At 39.8% G+C, this 20,468-nt stretch overlaps 1 protein-coding gene across 1 annotated transcript in view; it reads left to right on the top strand.

Moving 5' to 3' along the window:
* Positions 1–20,468, top strand: part of nphp4 (nephronophthisis 4) — a 156,534-nt gene that overhangs the window by 90,889 nt on the left and 45,177 nt on the right. The window contains exons 12-15 of the mRNA XM_029506197.1: positions 7,138–7,275; positions 14,289–14,446; positions 17,114–17,305; positions 19,859–20,046. Coding sequence (XP_029362057.1) covers positions 7,138–7,275; positions 14,289–14,446; positions 17,114–17,305; positions 19,859–20,046 — 676 coding nt within the window. The remainder of the gene's footprint in view (positions 1–7,137; positions 7,276–14,288; positions 14,447–17,113; positions 17,306–19,858; positions 20,047–20,468) is intronic.

The raw sequence follows: 20,468 nt of genomic DNA, 5'->3' as shown, positions 1-20,468 counted from the left end.
TGTTTTTTTTTAGCCAAAAAATCCTTCTCAATCATCTGCTACAGCAGGCAGATGTTTGTAAAGAAGGAAAAATGAGCTATACAATTCTAAAAGAGAGAGTATTAGACTCACATTCATTAGGTATCAAGGACGTTGTTTGGTGTCTTCTGTAAACAATGATTTGTCAGTGCCTTCCCTTGTTCTTAGCTTGTGCCTTAGCTTGTTCTACTGCTCCACAGTGCAGAAAAAAAACAACAAAACAATGCAGCTTTTGCCATAAATGTCACATACACACGTGTACACGCAGTCACGGACCATAAATGAGGCCGTAAAGCAGTAATCATTAGTGCCTTGGCTGTTGGTGTGCACTACACATATACGCATATCTGTCTGATGGCAATCCGAGATTGTGCATGAAGAAATGAAACACAAAATGGCTTGTGAAGCAATGCCGTTGCTGTTGTGAAAAGTTCACAAATATAGTAAATATAGTGTCGGTCTTATCCCACCATGTCTCTGTCTCCTAGCCTTTCAAAGATATCGTTATAAAAACACACTTGTTTCAGTCTTAAAGTGATTTTCCTTGTTCGACTTTTTTTTTTTTTTTTCCCTCCACCACAAATGCTGAGTAATCAATAACAACCTTCTCTGAAATGGCTCTGTAAACACGCCATGTGCTCTGGCTCTGTACGTTGGCATTGTTGGATCTGACAACTTTCTCTTGCTTGCATAAATTATTGATTTCTGACACTCGCTTCGCTGTGGTTCAGAATGTGAAGGATCTTGTGGTATTTATATCCAACATTTGGGAGAACAGCTGAATTTGTTCACCCATGTTGATGATGATTTCTTGCATGAGGCTGTGCTTGTGTTTCAGGGTCATGCTTGTGGTCTGTTGACCCAGGTGGTCTTGTAGTCTGTGGACCGGAGGTGAGGCCATGTTTCATTTTGTTGCTGGCAGTGGTCTGCTTGGCAGCTGGTACTGGCTCAGTCAGAACTAATTTTTGCACCCTTCCTTCACACGGAATAGTTAGTACCTCGCATCAAATGTCTCTTTAAAACAATCTGATTCAGGGTTTCTGAGCTATGGGTATTATATGATTCCATTTTGGCAGTTAAGTGTTGTGTCTGAATCGCTACAGTCGAATCGTACAGTGCAGGGCTGGACAGTAACGAAGTAAATTTTCTTGAGTACTGTACTTAACCCTTTATTTTCTTATTCTCTTTCCTTTTCCTTTCTGATCACCGGACTGATGCTGACTGGACATTTTCCTACTGAACTTCCGACAACAGAAAACAGCCTGGCATGGCAACAGTAACCAAGGGGTGGGGCTTCTGTGGCCAAACCATTTGTTCGGGTAGGGGACACAATTAGGAAGAAAACAAATACGAATCTTATGTAACTCAAATATTACATAATCTTTTCCACAAATAGGCTTATTTTGAGAAATTTTGAAAAAATATTCCATAATTTAATGAGGGCCCAGTTCTCGGTCCCCCTCTGCCCTGGGCCCGGGACAGCAGACCTGTTTGTCCCCCCTATCGGCAGGCCTGGCCCCACCCACTGACTTTGATGGGTGAGTTTGACAGATAAAATAATTTCATGAAGCACTGCAACAGGACCTTGATATCATTAATAAAATAGTGAAATAATTATATATATATTTAATGAACTGGTATATTAAATTCTGTCCCTGGGAAACAGAAATATTACATATTTTTAAATGTATTTTTTATTATAAATATGATTGATATCTACTTTATTTATCCTGAGGGAAATTCACTTACACATCATTCACACAACAGACAAACAATAAGACATACAGAGACATGCTGCCTCACCTTTACACTGAGTGCAGAGCCGCGACTCTAACTCACTTATCCTCGCCTCCATTTTTTTGCCGTCATCCTGAATCTATGACAAGAAGTGCTATCATAAAAGGAAGCAGAGGAGGAACTGGACATGGAGCACACAGGACAGTCTATTAATCAGCTGGACACCTCTGGACTGGACCAAACCCCTCCAGAGACTAGAGACTGGACCGGATCCCTCCAGAGACCAGTTCTTTAGGGCCTCTTTAACTGAAGGTATTTTTGTGCTATAAATGTGTCTGTAGCAGAATCACATCAGTGTAATTTATAATGACAATAAAGCTACTTTCCTTTCCTGTATTTCCTGAGGTATTTTTATACTTTATACTTTTACTTCAGTAATTTTTTGACAAAGCTACTTTTACTTGTATTGGAGTAAGTAGTTGCACCGACTCTTGTGTGAAACGAAAGAGCTCATTGTACAATTTTTATTTTGATAACCAGTCTCTTCAATCCAAAAAATGTCCAGCACTTGCTTAGAAATCAAGTGGGGTCACATAAGTACTGTACTTGTTAACAGTTATACATCCTGCCCTTGTGAAGGCTCTAATTTTCACTCTAAGTACGTAAAGGATCATTTTCAGGGCAACTAATGTTGAAACCAGTATGTGTAGGATTTAAAAAATATCTTGCTTTGCCAGATTTAAGTGGTGGTTTGACAAAAAATATGAGGAAATTATTATAATCACTTCAAATAGCTGATTGCCTTCACAGACAAGATAATTAATCTGTAGAAAATTGATTCATAGGCTTTGAAAACGTAGTACAATAGAAACTACTAGAAGGCTAAACAAAAAGTCATCCATCAGTCTCACGAGCTTTGATTTTGATCACCATTCACATCATTAGCAGTATAATACCAGTGACAGGTGATTTCATTGGCTATAGTGACGCATTTAGCCTGCAAATGTCCTTTCTAAGCTGAATGAGCCTAACTCTATGAGCTGGCCATACTCACAACTCTGGTTTTACCTCTTTATAAACTCTTTGAATTTGTGAATCTATTTAAAATACAAGGAGGGCTGTGCCTTTCTGCTGCTCACAGAGGGCTGAGAGTATCACGAATATAGATCATTTCCTCAAATAAAATATGTTTTCTTTAAATCATCAGGCTATTATTAAGCTTAATTGATAGTAGTAACATATTCTCAAATGAATTTTTTTGTCTGTCTAGTGGATTGTCATGATTTGTTCATTAGCTCTAGTTTGAGTTTTTTAAAACCTGCAGATGCCTTGTAACTTCAAAATTCCCAGTCGTCATGTTGCCTTCATTTTCTGTTTTCAATTCTCTTTGCTACTTCTTGTAATTCTTATTCAGCTCACGGCCTGTGTTTTCTTTTGGCATTTCAATGTACCCTGCACAATTTCAGTTTTCATTTTCTTATTATTACACTTAGCCACAGTTATCAATTACTCTTACTTTCATTTAACTGCTATTGTTCTCATTTTGACTTGGCACTGCCCCTCCTTTCTCCTGCATCTCTAATAACGTCCTCTTTTGTGTGCTGCACTGCTCCACCCTTTATTCTCTAGATTTAATTCCAGTAATCTCTCCCTCTGAACCCTCCCCAGTTTAATCCTCACCTATCTTCCACTTTCTGTGGAACACACACACACACCCACCCTCATGAAGGCCCTCTGAAACCAGAATGTGAACAGATGATCTGCTTGGCTGTCAGGGCAAACAGGCTGAGTTCAGAACATTGGCAGCCACAGTGATGCTACTACTAATTGCTTCACTCTGCGTATTCTCTCAGCGTGTGTGAGATCCTCACATGCAGAGAGAGTCTGGTGTCTTTAACACCCTCTGGGTGCAGGACACGGTGACTCAACGTGAGATCACATACATGTATGTGGCTGTGTGTCTGTGTGAATGCATGTGTGTTTAAAAGGTGGCATAGCTTCACAATGTCTCTGAGGACTGAGTTGTGACAGCCCCCCGGTTGTGATTTTTTTTTTTTTTTTTTTTTGGGGGCACGGTGATGAAATCAGCCAAAACAGCTCCTTTCTGCATTACTGCTGTTCCACAGTGTTTTGGAGTTGCCAGTAATTGCAAATGAAAACTGTAATGTGTGTTAGGGAACCAAACCACTTTGCTTTAAAATCTTTTACCTGGCGGCCATTTCAGTTGCTGACAGTTGGAGTATAGGCAGAAATAAGAACCTGCCACCATCTTTGAGAAGGATCCCTTAAAGCAGTTACTTTGAGTAAAATACAACAGAAGAGATGCTGGTGTGTCTGTGTGCAGTGTTTCCAAACAAACTGTTGTAGTTTTAATTAAGGAGTCAGTAAATAATTAAGCATTTTCCATTACATGCCTTCAGATAGTAAAGGTTGTTGACTCAGTAGGACACCCAGCTTTGGGTGCAGGCTATGTTATCGCTTGCCAAAGCTACTGCAATGCCCTTGTAGCAGACTTTTCTTCATGCACAGCGAAATCTTGCAGATGGTCCAGAATGTGGCAGCCCGTCTGGTCTTCAATCAGCTCAAAAGAGCACATGTCACTCCGCTTCTTATCGGCCTACACTGGCTACAGTACTCATGGCCGCCTGAATCAAATTCAAATCACTTATGCTGGCCATCAGACTAACTTCCTCTTCTTTTGAATCATACAGGCTTATTTGCTTCTGTTGCTGCATTCCTCTGAGGAATGTCATCTGGCATTGCCGCACACTGTACACAACGCCATCACAATCCAGACTGTGCTGCTGGTGGAGCTTGCTGTCCCGCCAAAAATCTCTTGAAGGCTTATGTTTCTGACTGAGAGCGCTTCACCTATACCCACTTACCTAACTAGCAGTTCCTACTGTACACCCTTTCATTCCCCAATACATGAAGTACAGAGAACTTAAACCAAGGTCAAGGTTTGTCAGTCTTAAAGATCTTTTGGAGAAAAGAATCTGCCACATGTAAATGTCGATGTATGTCTTGTTTTGTGTAAATGTATTTTTGTTGGGAATAGTGATGATTTGCGGTTCTCACCATGCTATTTCAAGAGCTGAAATTGATTTCATGAAAATATTGAGGAGTAACACTGCTTAAGAAATCATTGTGCCCAATAGTAGTGACCTTGTGAATACTGCAACTGTGGCATCCTGAGTAGGTCTCTGTGTAGGTCTGAAGGTCTGAAGATAGGACCTTCATCCTGTGAGACTGCCGTGTCTAATGTAAGCTTTAAGAGGACCACATGCACATTTTCAGTGTCTGGAAAGGTTCAGATATTGAATATGATAGTGAATGATAGTGAATTTTCTTCATGTATATGAATTAATTTACACAGCATCTATAATTTCTCATTTCATTAAACAATGCTTCAATAATGTGGACTTTTCTCTTTGAATATTCAGAATAGTTTAAACATAATATATCTTCAAGGTTCAGAACAAACCAATACAGAATAAATGTGATGCTAGACAGCAGAGAAAAAAAATGGATTTTCCAACCTTAAAGCAGCTTAAGAATAAATTGGAGGGGAAAATGGGCTCAAAGCTGTCAAATCTATAATTTGTTATGACTAGGGTTTAGGCAAGCATGCAGGAAGATATTAAGATTTGTTTTATATGGAACTAGAAGTTTTGGTTAAACTTGGATGTCTGTTTGATGATCTATTTTAAGATACCTTTGGATTAATATAAATCTGTGTAATGTCTTCACAGACGTAGCAGATTCACTGAGTGTATGCGTGTCCAACCCATCAATGGCTGAGTGAACAGCTCCTCTTTTATTGCTCAGTATTGATCAATGCACTATATTTATTGTTCAGCTATTTGTTTTGACCGCAGCAGACTCAATAACAGTCAAACACAGACCTTTACAGCAGATGAGGGCAGCTGGAAGACACATTCAGATCACCGAGGAGTACTGACCACAAGTAGCACAATAATATTGTCTTTTTTTCTCTTTGACTTTATTTTTCAGCTATGTAACAAGATACACTTTGCTCAACCTGAATTCAGCATAATCAAACAAAGGCTCTGTGGCAGATATAAAATCTCTCACGGTACTGATCCTGCCAGGCTTTCTTGGTAAAAAGATCAAGAGTCTTGTATTTAGCATTGGCTCAGTTATCACCCTGAATTGTAAATTGAACTGAATCAGACAATATCACCTTAATAAATTTCTAGCTTTAGCGGTAGAACTTTTCCCAACAGTGCTTACTCAAATATTATTTTTACTCAGTTATTCAAATTATTACCTCTCACTCCCCTCTGATGTAAAACTGTGAGGCTTTGTATAAGGAAGAAAGTGGAGGAAACATTTACATTGTCTTCCCTCAGATAAGGAAATTTGCCCATGATTAGATCCTTCTTGAGCTCAATTTTAGGGATGAAGTGTGGGGCTCCAACATCCCGAAGGATCTCAGTGGTGGTGTGTAGAGAGCCAGTCTTTTCAATGGATGCATCCTTGTGGGTATTTGTATGGGTTAAACCTTGCAGGTTTGATCTATCTTGACGAGGCCTGCTTTACCTTGAGATTACCCAGCAAGCGCCCATGTACTCAAGATCTATGCTCCTCCACTTACTTTACTGCCTCTGTTAGTTGAAATTAGATACAAAGCAGAAAACGATGGAATTTATGCAAATTTTTGTGAAACTCGACTTTTGAAATTTCACTCATCATCGAGACAACCAGTCTAGCCAGAAACATGTATTAAACTTTCTGAAGCTATAAACGGACACAAAGAGCTGTGTCCCTACTTGAAAATCTGTAACTTTCTACGTAAGACTCACTTGGGAAGATAACTACTTGGTTTGTCAAACTCAGACTGCTGAATCCACATTAATATTATTTTAGTATATAATTCTTTCATAACTCTCCCGGTGTCGTGTTAGGCGAGTTTTCTGTTCAGTACAATCAGTGCCTTTGGTGTCGCACTGATTTGAGCATACCTTTCTCTTATTTTCTATAGTGTTCATATGGACGAGTCACGCTGCCCATAATTCACTATTGATAATAATTCTCTATTGTTACAGATTGCTATACATGTTTTCCACTCTTGAATAACTCAAACAACCTTAAGAGCAACTGCAGCTCACAAAACCATAGCAACATTTTCTTTTGTTTCCAGTCAAGTGTCTTGGGGGTCTCGGAGGGTGACAGCATTCAAAAATTGTGGGCGGAGAAGTGGGTGTAGTAAAAAGAGCTCATGAGTGCCTCAGCAGTGTGATTCTCTGCTGCTGTCGTCTGAGACAGCACATGTGTCTCTCTGGTCTAACGTATATTCCTAAGCCGTGTTGTTTATAATCATCATAATACCGGCAAATCATTTGCATTGTTTCTCTGCAGCTCTCACTGTCTCAGCTGGCAGCTACTTCACGCTACCCAACCATCAGCCACTCCAGCTCAGCGTTGCCGTGGCAACAGTCGTTTCCTTCTCTGCGCCAACCTTCCCCATTGGCATCGGCCCACCAGCTGTCACATGTTGTAAGATTTCCACCCACACACACACACTCACACACATAGAAAAAAAAAGTAACACATGTATTTCCTTGTACACACACACACATGTGGAGGAAAATACACAAACATTAAGCAAAAGGGGTTTGCAGGTGCATTTACACACAACATGCTCATTCAAAGACAGAGATACAAAAACATGCTACACGTAGCTTTGAACATCCCCAAGTCTATGCAGTCACTCACTCACTAAAGTTCAAAGACACACACCTTCACAGTACTCTGCTCTTAGCCTAATACCTATGGAGACACACACACAGTCCTCAAAACTGAGCTCCAGCCTGGGACACGTTTTGTCTTTGGAGCTGCTGGAGGAACTGGAGTTGCTCCTTTTCATCTTCATAATCAAAAGAAATATTCTGTGACTCAACTTTTAAAATCTTGCTTCAAAATTTTAAGGGTACCCAGTATTCTGCATAACATTCTGCTGTGCATTCTGGGAAAAGGTGTTTGCTCTTCGTTGTCCATGACTACTTTAATTATAACTATAATTAAAGTGGTCTATTATCAGTATAGAATGTACCTGTTGGCCTTTCAGGGTGTCAGAGCAGGTTTTTGTTTTTTTTTTTTTAGACTTAAGTGAAATTGTTTTAAAAATAAATTAAAATGTAGTACCTATGCTGGTTTTACCTAAAAATCCCAATGAGCTATCATATGGACAGGAAAAATACTTGTCCATCACTACCTGCTGACAAGCTTTGTTCACCTGAACAAAGTTTTCTTGGTGTAGCCAAGGGATTGCAGAATTGAGAACGTCGGCTATATTGTGCTGACTTTAATAATGCTTCTGAATAATTTCCTGCAATGGTGTAAGGGTAACCTGTTTAGTCTCAGTTGTAGCTGTTTGCTGCTGGGAATCACCAAACAGTCTTTTTGCCTTTAAAAGAAGGTTTGCCTTCACTAATTTACACCATGTTCACCCACAAAGATGCATATTTTGGTGAAGCAGCACACAGCACAGTTTAAAGAGTGGTAAAATGAAGAACTCATAATGGTGTAATCCTGGGATTAACCCTGATTTTTTTTTTTCTTCTGCTCTTCAAAGTCAGTTCCCACCTTCTTAGATGATATTCGCTATGCCTCTGTCATGCGGAAGAAGCATAATCAGAACAACATATTGCTGGTGTTTGAGCAGTATGTGAATTCTGTCACACTGTCACATTCCACAAGGTCTCCGATTTATTTTTTCATGCAAAGTAGGTTTGCTGGAATTAATGTTAACAAAAGTCAAAATATGTCATTTGCTTATTTGGCTAGATCTAAAAGTCCACCCTTGGGGATTTAGAGTGGAATCTTTTCAGTCGTACCTGCTGTGAGGGTGACACAGTGCTCGCTCGTCAAATCTAGTCTGCGTGGCCTCTGGGCTGTGTGGGAAGAAAATGCAGAAATAAATGGGTCTTCAAACATTAATCGTTGCCATGGCTATAGCTAATTTTATGCTTTTGAAAGTAATTCACATTGGCAGTTGTTGTGCAACAGTAAACCACATTTAATATATAATCGCTATATTTGCAATGTCACATAGAAATAGATGTAACACATTGCCACACAATGGGTGTTTGGTGAGTTTGGTGAATGATACGTGAGATATGTTATTTCCCTTCATATTTGACATCTTGAGGTGGTCACAGGCAAGATGATACAATGAAGTCTAATATGCTTTTATTCTCATCTCCTCCTTTATTGTCACTATACAAGTACAATTAAACACAATTAGACAGGCATTTCTCTAAAAATGATAAAATATCTCTAAAACACACAATAAATTAAAATTTAAACATTAACTTAAAACTTAAAACTGTATTATCTACAGAGCCGAAGAATAGCCACTTAGAAGTAAAGTAGAAGAGAACAGAGCAGAATTGCAGCGGAGTTTCATGTCCAAAGCAACTCAGCTGTCACCTTTTAATTGCAGACTAGCAGTAGTTCCTTCCAGATGTCTTCCTGTGGCTGTAAGGGTGAACACAGACACCCTACAGTGAACACTTACTTTCAGTTGCTCAGATCACCACCTCACTTTTTTGGTGCTTACCAAAAGCTTTTCACCATGTGAATCAAAGAGTAAGGTGAGAGGTTCACCTCCATTCTTACCTCCTTACCCCTTAACTCAATAATGTGATCTGCGCACACTGTGGATTTGGATGGACTATTTGAAGCTTCATGACTAATTGGGCATTTGGGGCAATCTAATTCAGCCCCAATAGTTTGTCCAGTTAATCATAAGAGACAGATGGAGCATACATCTTTTCTGACTCCAAGCTATTGGCTTGTGACTGAACCACAGGAGTTCAGACCAATCAGCGTCCTTTGAGGGAGGAACTATGGGCAGCAACAGATGTTTTTTTTTTTTTTTTTTTTAGCAACAATGATAATGAGTCCTAAAGAGGTTAGCATAGACGCAGTCACATCATCAGTTAGATTAGTGCCAGAGGGTATTTTTTCATTGAAAGGAGAGCAGAATGGCAACGGTCATTTATCCATGGAGCAGTTTTGCCCTTCTCCAACTAGACTTTACCAACTGGTTCTGCTTGCTGCAAAAAAAAAAAAAAAAAGGGGGAGACTGATGATGAATCCAGTTGTTTGACTTTAGCCTGTGATGGACAGATAGTCCTTCAGTCACCTGCCAAGTATCTTGTTTTATGTGCCTAGACTTTCCCAAACAGTTTCCAACTATGCCTCCACAGATGGTTCTGTTCAGCAAACCATCTGGTGTGTCAGGTTAGTATTCAGTACGTAAACAGATAATGTGGAAAACTCTGTTCGTGAAGACACTAAGTCATTGTCTCATTTCTTCAAACTGTCATGGGCTTTTAAAGTAGATATGTTTGGTCTTGCTGCTTCTCTACTCTCTAATTTGATTTATTAATTTCCATTTGTTATCACAGGGGCGTGTAGGTGCTGTTTCAGAGCTGTCCATGTCAGTCCACCTGCTTTTACGCCTCAGCACAGCTAAGAATGACTTTCCTCATATACTAACTAGACAGCAGTGGCTTTAATGGGTTTCTTCCATAATCCAAATAGCTTAAGCTGTGAATCATATTGCTGGAATAATCCAGGAAGTGTGGATCAGGCTTACTGGAGATAACAATAGTCAGAAGCACATGGCTCAAAAAGGCACAATTCAATTTGGTTTTGAAAGACTGACGAGTTCAAACTGTGAAAAAAAGGTCTGTTTTTCAAGATATCTATAACTGCAGTAGCAGTCTAAGGTATCAGACAATATGCTTTCAGTACATGGAAACCAGCAGGTGTTCCGCCGACCAGAAGTTTGGTGTATCGATTTCAGGCTCAGCAGACTGAATCTGAAATTACCCTTGATGTCTCGATTGTGTTATAAAAGTGCTGTATGAATGTGTGAGCGAATGTTGTTTGTAGTGTAAAGTGGTTTGAGTGATCGACCATGCTACAGAGGAGCTAGAATTTATTTAACTTGAAATATGAGAGAGTTATACCTTAATCAGCCTTAGCTACATGTTTATATATATATCGATATATATACTTTATATATACACTAACTTGCCATAACATAGTTTTGTAATCTCTTTGTTTCTTTCCGGCAGAACAAAAATAATATCCCAGCGTTAGATTTTTCACTTGTCACAATCTTCCCTGGATGAATTGGTATAGCTACAGTATGCTTTTTCACAAGGGAGGAGAAAAAAAACCAAACAAACAATGTTTGTTTTTGTTTTTTTTTTTAGACAGTCAGGTGTCACTTCATTTAATCTTTTTAAAGTGCTTCTGGGAAAGGGTGCGTTTTATTGGTTATAAATTCAACCTTTTGCTGCTTAACACATTGGCGCGGTGTGTCTTCACTGAGATATTTTTAAAGTCCCTTTAAAGGCCACATCCTGTGACACTGTTTTATACGTTCCCTTTAAAGCTCAGGCAACTGTTTCTTTGATGCAGCTACATTTCCCTGAGCCTGCAGCCAATTCTGTAGACTGCCTTCCCTTCTTACATAGTTGTATCAGAAAAGGCCAACATTAAAGTCATGAACAAATAAGATACATTATATCATAAAGTCAACAGGCTGCCATAAGTTTTCACTTATGGCTCTGCTAATTAATATTTGTCCAGTTTTCTTTGCATATATTGACTCATTGAATCAGGCTATGAAATTTATTGTTAAAACCTTCATTTCTCCTTGTCCACAACCCAAACAAACCTGCCTATAAAAAGAAATTATTTGTATGTCACGTGACCATGTGGCCTTGATGCCACCAGGTTCAGATACAGTGTGAAGCCATTGCATTTAGCCTTTTAAACCTGTGAATGCTTCTACACCATGCATCGGCATTGTCTTCAGTTATTCTAACGCAGGCCGTTTGAACAGAAGAGGAACATGGATATGCATGTCGATTTCATATCGCACCTTGCCTGTGATTGAGGTCATTTGCAGCATGTTTAATAGAAAAGCCCAATAATGTACGGCCATGCATGTCCTCTGATAGGCCAGCTGAAGTGGCGGTAGGAATTAAACATTAGAAAAATAATGCTTGACTGGAAATTGACACCATTAGCAGTCCTTCGCTAATTCCCTGTGCTTACAGCCCCCCTGCTACAGCATGTATATCAGTGGCCATGAAGAAGGCGTTTACATAAAAAAATAAATACATTGTAGGACTCATTACTTGATCCACAACATTAACTCTTCTGTGAAAATTTAATATCATGGCGTTACAACTGCATACTGTATGGGTAACATAGATACTTGGAATGTAAATGTAAAATACCTGGTCATGCCGTAGTATATGTTGAGCTGTACATGCTGAACATGATATAATAAAACATTATAATATACATGATAAAATACAATATTCTCCAGGTTACATTGTCTGTTTATCGTAATTGATCACAGCATGAAATGTCACAATATTAATTCCATAGATCTTTATTGGGAACTTCATGAACATTATTTATTTATGCTTCTGATAAAGAAATTCTTACGATGTAAGCCATTCGTGTATATTTGAAAAATTTGGATATACGTTATTGTCAACAAATTACATGAAAGGATGAAAACAGAGAATTCCTGAATTCTATTGTATTAGTGTATCCGAAGCCTGTTATAGTTTATTCCTCTGTGCCATAGAGCTAGATGGTTGTCCAAATCCACGTAAAACACATTAGTGATCCCCACTACACTGAAATGGGTCAATACCAAATGCTATCCTGATAATTACCAGGTCAATATATGTCTATTAATTTTAGGCTGACAATTGCAGCAAGCAAATACACAATTTGCACCCATTCAAGCATTTACAGTACAAAAAACTAAAGTGCCTAGTACTTTATGGAAACCGCTTTTTCAAAGGGAAGTTGTTCTGAGAGAAGAACATATGCATTGTTGGGTTTAGTATTTTGTGGGAATTGTAAACAAGTGTTACAGAATGAAATCATATTTACAGTGTTCTTTGTTCTTGATTTTGTTGTGTTTGTGTATACAGTAATGCGTGATGAGAGATTGAGGAAGAACAGCACACTGGAGTTTTGAACATTGTGCACTTGCAGTAAATACTGTTGGACAGATATCCAAGATATTCTGCTCATTGATACCTTGAGAAATTGCCTTGGCACCCCTTACCACTTCCTCTTGCTGATTTACTATGTCTATGTCAGGTTTATTTACAGTAGTGGCCAGAGCACAGGATGCTCAAAAGCAGCTGCAAGCCAATTTAGTAGAGCACTTCACAACACAAAAGAAACATGCAGAAAGTTAATTTTAGGTCCTGTTTAACAGATTTAAATTCTGTAAAATTCAAACTAACACACTGAAACTGATGAACTGTAATTTAAAGTAAAGCACAATTCCTGAGAGTCACACATGATCCAATTTATTTCTTGTTTTCAGCTAATGTAGCCAACTAAAAATGTTTTTCTACACTGGTTATTGTCCAAAAAATAAAATAAAATAAAAAATTTAAATCCAGGGAAGTTCCTGTGGCTTTAAACATTTGCTCATATCTTGAAAAATGCTAAGCTAAAGTCTCAGTCCTGAGAGAGCAGGAGGTTTAACAGGCTATGTAATGCAGTGTTACTGACAGATGAGCCTCCAGGAGCACTAAAGACGTTAACACACAAGGCCGAGGTAAACCTGAAAGAGGGTAAGCACTTTATGTGCTCTGTGACATATGGCTACTGTGGATCGAAGACGATTATTTTTTACAATAACTATAGTGTTGGAACATCGACAGCATTGAGGTTTATCCAGAATCACCTCTGTCACATCCACTACCAGCTCTCCGTTTTACCACCACATTGCTTTGGCCCAAGCCTCCACAAAATAGTTTTACTTTCCATGCAATTTCCATGCATCCAGCTGCCAATTATTTTTAATAAAGTCCTTATTTGGATTCCTGTCTGGCAATAACTTGACTGAAGTGGTCATTTTTTAGTTTTTGCCCTTGCCTTTGACTACATTTTTGAGCAATCAACTCCTAACTTGCACTACTTTACTTGTTGTACAGAGATATATTGGCGGTGTGATCCTGTATGATAGTTATGAATATGAACTCACATTGGCAGTCCTCCAAGTGACCTCTGGCATTGAAAAGGATTGCAGGTTAGAAGTAACAAAAGTCATCATGGACTTGTGCCTTGCAGCAATACTACTGATTCAAAACAGCCTCCCATCCACCCGTTAGCTACAATGCTTATCCTTATAAGGTCACAGGTCAGCGCTACGGATAGTTCCAGCTGAGCTGCACATGATTTTACTTTTAAATGGTGTGTACTAACTATTATGGGAGCGATGACTCGGTGGTTGTGAATCTTCTCGTAACATTTTAGCCACTGGCTGAAAGTACTTTCACTATCAGCTGAAACGTGAGCCAGCACAGCAGAAAACTTCACTTACTGTACCTGGCCTCTTTACACATATTCACTAAAAACTCCATCTGGTTCTGTTCATCTGATTTAGTTGTTTTCAAGGTCTGACTCTTCATTTCCTGCATCTGCATCATTCCATTGCGGTTTAGGCCTGCTCAGCTGTCAGCAACATTGCCCACCTGGAGATGGACCTTCAGCAGGAAGGGGATGTGTCGCTCTCAGCTCAGAATGAAGGAGACCATCTCCAGGAGCTGCCCTTCACGCCTGTCCATGCTCCCGTCATCACTCTGGGCCTGAATGTGCCGAGGTGACCCCTGTTTCTCTTGGTTTCAGATACATCCAGTGATCCATGCTAAAAATGTAAGAGGTGTTAACGTTGAACAACGCTTCTATGATGGTGTCTGTTGTTGAGGCAAATAATAAATGAATACACACACACAAAAAAAATTGAGTAACATCTGGAAGTGTCTAAGACAAAACACACACACAAAGTACCATGCAGTGACAGTTTTCAATCAGTCTTTAATCTTCAACCAGTTGCCAGTCTATTGCAGGGCCCACATATGGAGACTTACAGACCAAACCTAAAGGTTCATATCTTCAGGGAGGAAGCCTGAGTACTTGGAGGAAACCCACACAGGCACAGGGAGAAGATTCATTTATTTTAAGATTGATTTCATAAAGTCAAGATTAAAATAATTTAATAGTTTTGCATCGTTTTTGTGCTGCTCTCTTTGACTCGAAATAATCATTATGCATTTCAGGTAAATTGTTTGAATATATGAAACAAATTCCAGTATTTGGGACCATTCTCCAGTTAGCTAGTGCAAGCTAGTCCTGGCCCCATATGAGGAGAAATGAATATACCTCAGAATGCATGTGAGGGTTGGCATCAGCTGTGTAATATGAATTGCAATAAAGAGGCCAGCTGTTGTAAAGCCTTAAGCACTGGCCAATATAATGATAGATGCTTGTGATGGTTAACCTTGAAAATCCATTAGCTGAGTACGGACTTGTCTGGGATTGAATTGTTGGTCAGCAGCTATATGTAAAAAGGATAGCCTGGTGTATTTCAGACATATGAAACTATTATAATTTGGCCACCTGGCTGCTCTTAGATTGATACATATGGAGTTTAAATATCATCCATCCATCCATCTTCTACTGCTTTTCCATTTCCGGGTTGCGGGGGGTGCTGGAGCCAATCCCAGCCAACGTTCCAGGCGAGGGCGGGTTCACCCTGAACAGGTCGCCAGTCCATCACAGGGCCTTTAAATATCCCCCTTTCTTTTTTTTCCCCATTACTAATAACACCCACTTTGACTAATTTCTCTGTCACTGTGTTCTCTGGCGGAGAGATTATTGGATGAAGTCACTTTAAGCATTCTTTTAACTTTTTGCAGTTTTATCTGGCCCAGTATCTCAGTTGCAACACGAGTACTGTCCTTCATTACCACAATAGTTCACTGTCTTGGTATCTACAGAGGGATATTGATCAACTCACTAATTGGCAGCACGTCTGCCCTGGGCAGTGCGGCAGTGTTGTCAGTAAGCAGGAGAATTCAGCTAAGAGCCAATTTAAAGAAATCGTTTTGTTGGCCCTTACTTCCCACTTTCCGTAATGATGTCAGCATTGTTTTTCAATGTAGAAAGAACGGAGAAAAAAAATGAAACATGATTAAGTTCAGCCGTAAATGAGATGTTTAGGGTGTGATTGAGTGGACTGGAATGCAATTAAATGGGCTCATGCGATTGGAGAGGATTGTATGATGGCAGCATGGTCTGTTCAGGTGTAACACCAATTGGGAATCTACACCAAGCAAGTAATGGGCATGGTAACTCTGAAACTAGGCATTGCATTAACATGGAGTCTGTAAATAAGCAGCTGGCATCTACACAGTTTCCCATTCCCAGAGTTTGGATCCAGACACAATACCATTCAGTTCAGTGGGCTGAAACATCTCCGTCTCACTCTGAGCCAGAACATCTTTTTGACTGTCTTTGGTGTGGAATGACCCACTTCTTTGAGAAGAACAATGTTCTTCTAAAGAAGAAGTCTAAAGAAGTTTAATTGAAGTTGCTGTGCATATCTGATTAAGCCCCTTTTGAAATAAAAATTATTGCTTGAATATTAATCTACTGAGGCTAAATGAAGCTATAACTGTGAGAGAAGGAAAGCATGAAATTGATACAGCTACAGAAGAAAACCCAAACCAATGTCTTCTTTACTGCTATTGCATCAATTAGTTTGATTAAAGCTTCATTCTCTCACAAATTTTCCACCATCGCCTGACTGTTTACCAACTGGACACAGGAATCATCACTGTTGTGATAAGCACAAGTGCCATTTTACCGTGCATCCACTGTAGCCAGCCATCTGTGCGCTGTGTTTATTATACTCACACTGTCTGATGACAGCGTCGACAGTATAAGTTATGAATGTTACCGTAGTTGCAGACAAACAGGTGGCCACTATGATTAGAGGTAAATGCCAATTATACTAGAAAATCCAGAGGGAGCACTTTGGCACCCATTCTCTCTCAGCTGTTTATGTGGTGCTATTGCGTAACAGACATGGCTGACATGGTCATGCTGTCTAATCATTGTCTCTGGGCATCTTTTTGTGGAGCCCTGTTGGACATTGAAATTCAGTTTCAGCGCAAGAGGATAAAGTGAGTAAAGTTAAGTTATCTCCCAAAGGGTAAACATCTTTAGTCAGAATGATACTGATCCAAGATGAACAGCTCTGGGTCCAAAAGGAAGGTATTCTTCTTAGAGCCAAACGTTTGTTCTGCTTAATTTACAAGCACAAAACCACCAGAGGGAGGCCAGTGCAGTAGGAAATAAAATCATTACATCCTGCTGCCTGTAAACCATCAAGACCAGTGTTCACTGAAATCTTTTCAGTGTGGTGAATGATCTGTATGCGTCCCTGGTTCGGGAGCATTTCTTTAATTTTACCTTTTCTCTGTAGTTCCTCCTCAGTCAGCTCCAGGAGTTCGCTCGCCCACCTCTATTCTGCTGGCTTCCCTGAGATTTTGGACTGTAGCAGGCAGGTGGCGGAAGTCCTGGATCCCACAGAGCCAGTGCCCTTTGACCCCCAGCGTGAAGAGACAGACCTCCTACAGGGAAACTTGCTGGTGTTCCAGTTTCTGGCATTTACCAGGTGAGGCTTACAGTGCTGGGTCACGCAAGGCTGCAGTGGAGCTATTGACTGATAGCAGCAGCTCATGTTGTGCAGCTGCGTTCAGTGTGCTTGCTGATGTCATAGTGATCGTTATAATTTGCACTGTATGACATATTACATCTGATTATTATTGCATTGCAGTCATTGCTTGTTTCTGTAAATATAATTATTCCTGTTTCCAAAAGTATCACATTTTTAAATTGTAAGTGAAAGAGAAGTTGTTGATTTGCCAGCTGTGGAGTCACTTTCCATGCTGATACAGAGGAAAAAACACATCTTTGATTGTTCCAATGACTACACCTATGTAGCCTACTGTGACATTTTCTCATTAATTCTCATTATGTAGGTGCACGTAAACCAGATATAAAGCCTTGCACTCATCCTATATTCTCCAGTCCATACCCATACATACCACACTTAAGTATAAACTCACAATTTCAGCATAACAGCAGCCCATCACAAAAACCCTGGAGCCAGCAGCCCTCTGTCAGCGGCTGACAGAGGAGGAGAGGGCCTCCTGATGGATTGGCACAAAATACACAACTCTGTGTCACTCCATCTTGACAACTGCTCTCTCTCTTTGACTTACCCAGCTCACGTATGCATTGTTTGTCATAGCCTCACCAGCCACTCTTTATGCATTTACTGTTAGGGGTGTGACGCATAAGACGTCTCTCAAGGCTGAGTACCAATGAACCTATCTGCTTTCATATATGTAGGTCAACTTGTTACTGCTCTTGCTCTTTTTTGGGAGAGTAGATGCCATGAACCCTGAAACATAATTTTATTTACACAGGATTTAACAGGTTCAGTCCAGTTCAATCTCATTTTGGTGGCAGTTCAGGCTCCAGACGTAACACTCATGTCTATAATGTATGTTTTTACAGGCAGCACCACAAAACACAGCAAATGAAAGAAAAGCATCCAACATGTTGGCAACACACAGACACTTTAGAGTCACCATTAACCCAAACATGATGTCTTTGGAGAGGTGGGAGTAAACCCACAAGGAGAATGGCCCCAGGCCGGGAACCGAACCCACGACCTTCTTATTGTGGTGCAACAGCACTAACCACTGTTCCACCATGCTGCCCGCTTTTTGAGAGAATAGCTATGAAGATGAGGCAGACAAAACCTTCGGCAAGCCAAAAACATTCCCCAAACTTTTTAACTAGCCATATTGCTCAAGCAGCATTCAAGCCCCCAACCGAGACCTCCAGGTTTCCACAGCATAGGATGACTATCCTGTTTACTCCCAACAGGCTGGCAATTAAATCACTTCCCTTCTGCAGGCGAGTTAGAAGGAGATTTGGTTGTAAAAACATATTGTATTGTCAAATTACAACAGCAAATATTTAAAACCTCAGGGAAAGTACTGACACTGCGGTCTTATAATTTGGAGACAATAAAACAAAACAGATATTTTAATATCAGAAAGTATGGATTTTTACCTCAATTACCTCAGGTTCTTTTTAATGGCCGCCATGAGCGCAGTCTGCAGTGGAACCAGAAACTAAGCATTTAGAAAAAACTGTGTGTGTGTTTCAGCTGGGGCTCTTAATTATGACAAACAGGTATGACAGGCAGGAGTTTAGGCAGCAGTAGCAGTAGTACTTAGGCAGGCGTGGAGCCTGTGGATAGGCAGTATAATTTCTAACTCTCACCCGGGTGCCATAATTATCAATCTTGTCTGTTTACAGAATGAATATTAATGCCGGCAACTCTGTGAAGATCGAGCACGGCTGTATTCTCTAACAGTCAAATATCAGAGAGTTTGATTGACTGGGAGGTCACACTCCTATTAATTCTCCAGCTCTGACACTTTGTCCTTGGCTGTGGAGAGCTTTCAGCAATCTCTACTTTCAAATGCCTTTTCTTTTTCTTTTCCTTGATTATTGAAAACCAGATGACTGATTGCTTATCTGGTTATCAGACAGAAGCTGAAACTCGCTCTCAATTTAATGTGTGTGAAATGACACTCAGAATGAGCTGATTGTGTTAAAAGCAACAGACAACACCAGCAGGTTCTCATAGTTAGAGACTTTTTACTTTGTGTTAGTAATTAATAGTTAAACCACCACATTTTAAAAAATGTAAACAGAAAAGGTTTGGTCATGGTGGCTTTGGTTTTGAAGAGGCCACTCATTACGTACAAAGGTGAGATGGGCACTTCATATTTTCTCAGCGAGTTATTCAAATTTCTGCCACTTTTAACGTTAGTCCTTTCATTTCTAATTCATATTTTGATGATAGGGTTTATATATTTTAAGCAGATGTAAGGCTGAATGCTCTGGCTGTTCATGCCTGCTAGAGCATAACCAAAATTCACCAGAGATTCACAAAGATTCATTTTCATATATGCACACATTTTTAGTTCTGTACAGATTTTGTTATAAAAAAAACACAGTTATCATTTAATTAATAATATTCTTGATCGTAAATAATTCACTTCTGCATTTGTGTACCTTCGTTCTAATTTTTATTTTGCACCGAGCGATGACTATTTTCTGCTTAAACCATGCCTTTTGACAGGGTACCAACATTAGGCGTGGGTCCTGACTGGCCTGACAACATCTACTTCACCTTCCAGTTTTATCGCTTCCCACTGGTCACATCGCAGCAGCTCAAACTACTGACCGCTGACAAGGTTCAACACAAAACTAACAATCCACTTCCATGTGTCCTGGCCTCCGTCAGCAAAGATGGTACTGTCAATTCAGGTAAGCATTCACAACTTGGGGAAAAAAATTACCAACCCAACAATAATGTCCACTTCCACACTAAAGTAGCATCGAGGTCTTCATCCCTTTGGTAAATATTTGTGGTGAATGACATTTTCCTTTTATGGAAGCTTTTTTGGTTCTCTGGTTTTCTGTGTGTTTTAAAGATTAGTGCAAATAACATTTTGGGGATGAATAATCTTCCCTTTATTCTTCCCGCAGTTATATGATCATGATAGGAAACTGCAGCGACATCAACCCAGCTAATCTGTTGTAGTGAACACGTCGAGCTATGTTATCGATGCATGCTTACACAGTCGAGATCACGAACTGACAAATACAGGCTGTTTGGTGCATTCAAGTCCAAGTGAGAAGGTGGGAAAAGGTGTTGTGTACTTTGATAAATACCCACACTCTCTGAC

This window comes from Echeneis naucrates, chromosome 7, assembly GCF_900963305.1.
Source record: "Echeneis naucrates chromosome 7, fEcheNa1.1, whole genome shotgun sequence".
Classification (NCBI taxonomy): domain Eukaryota; kingdom Metazoa; phylum Chordata; class Actinopteri; order Carangiformes; family Echeneidae; genus Echeneis; species Echeneis naucrates.
The sequence above is the reverse complement of the archived record's forward strand: the minus strand, read 5'-3'. Positions and strand labels throughout refer to the sequence as shown.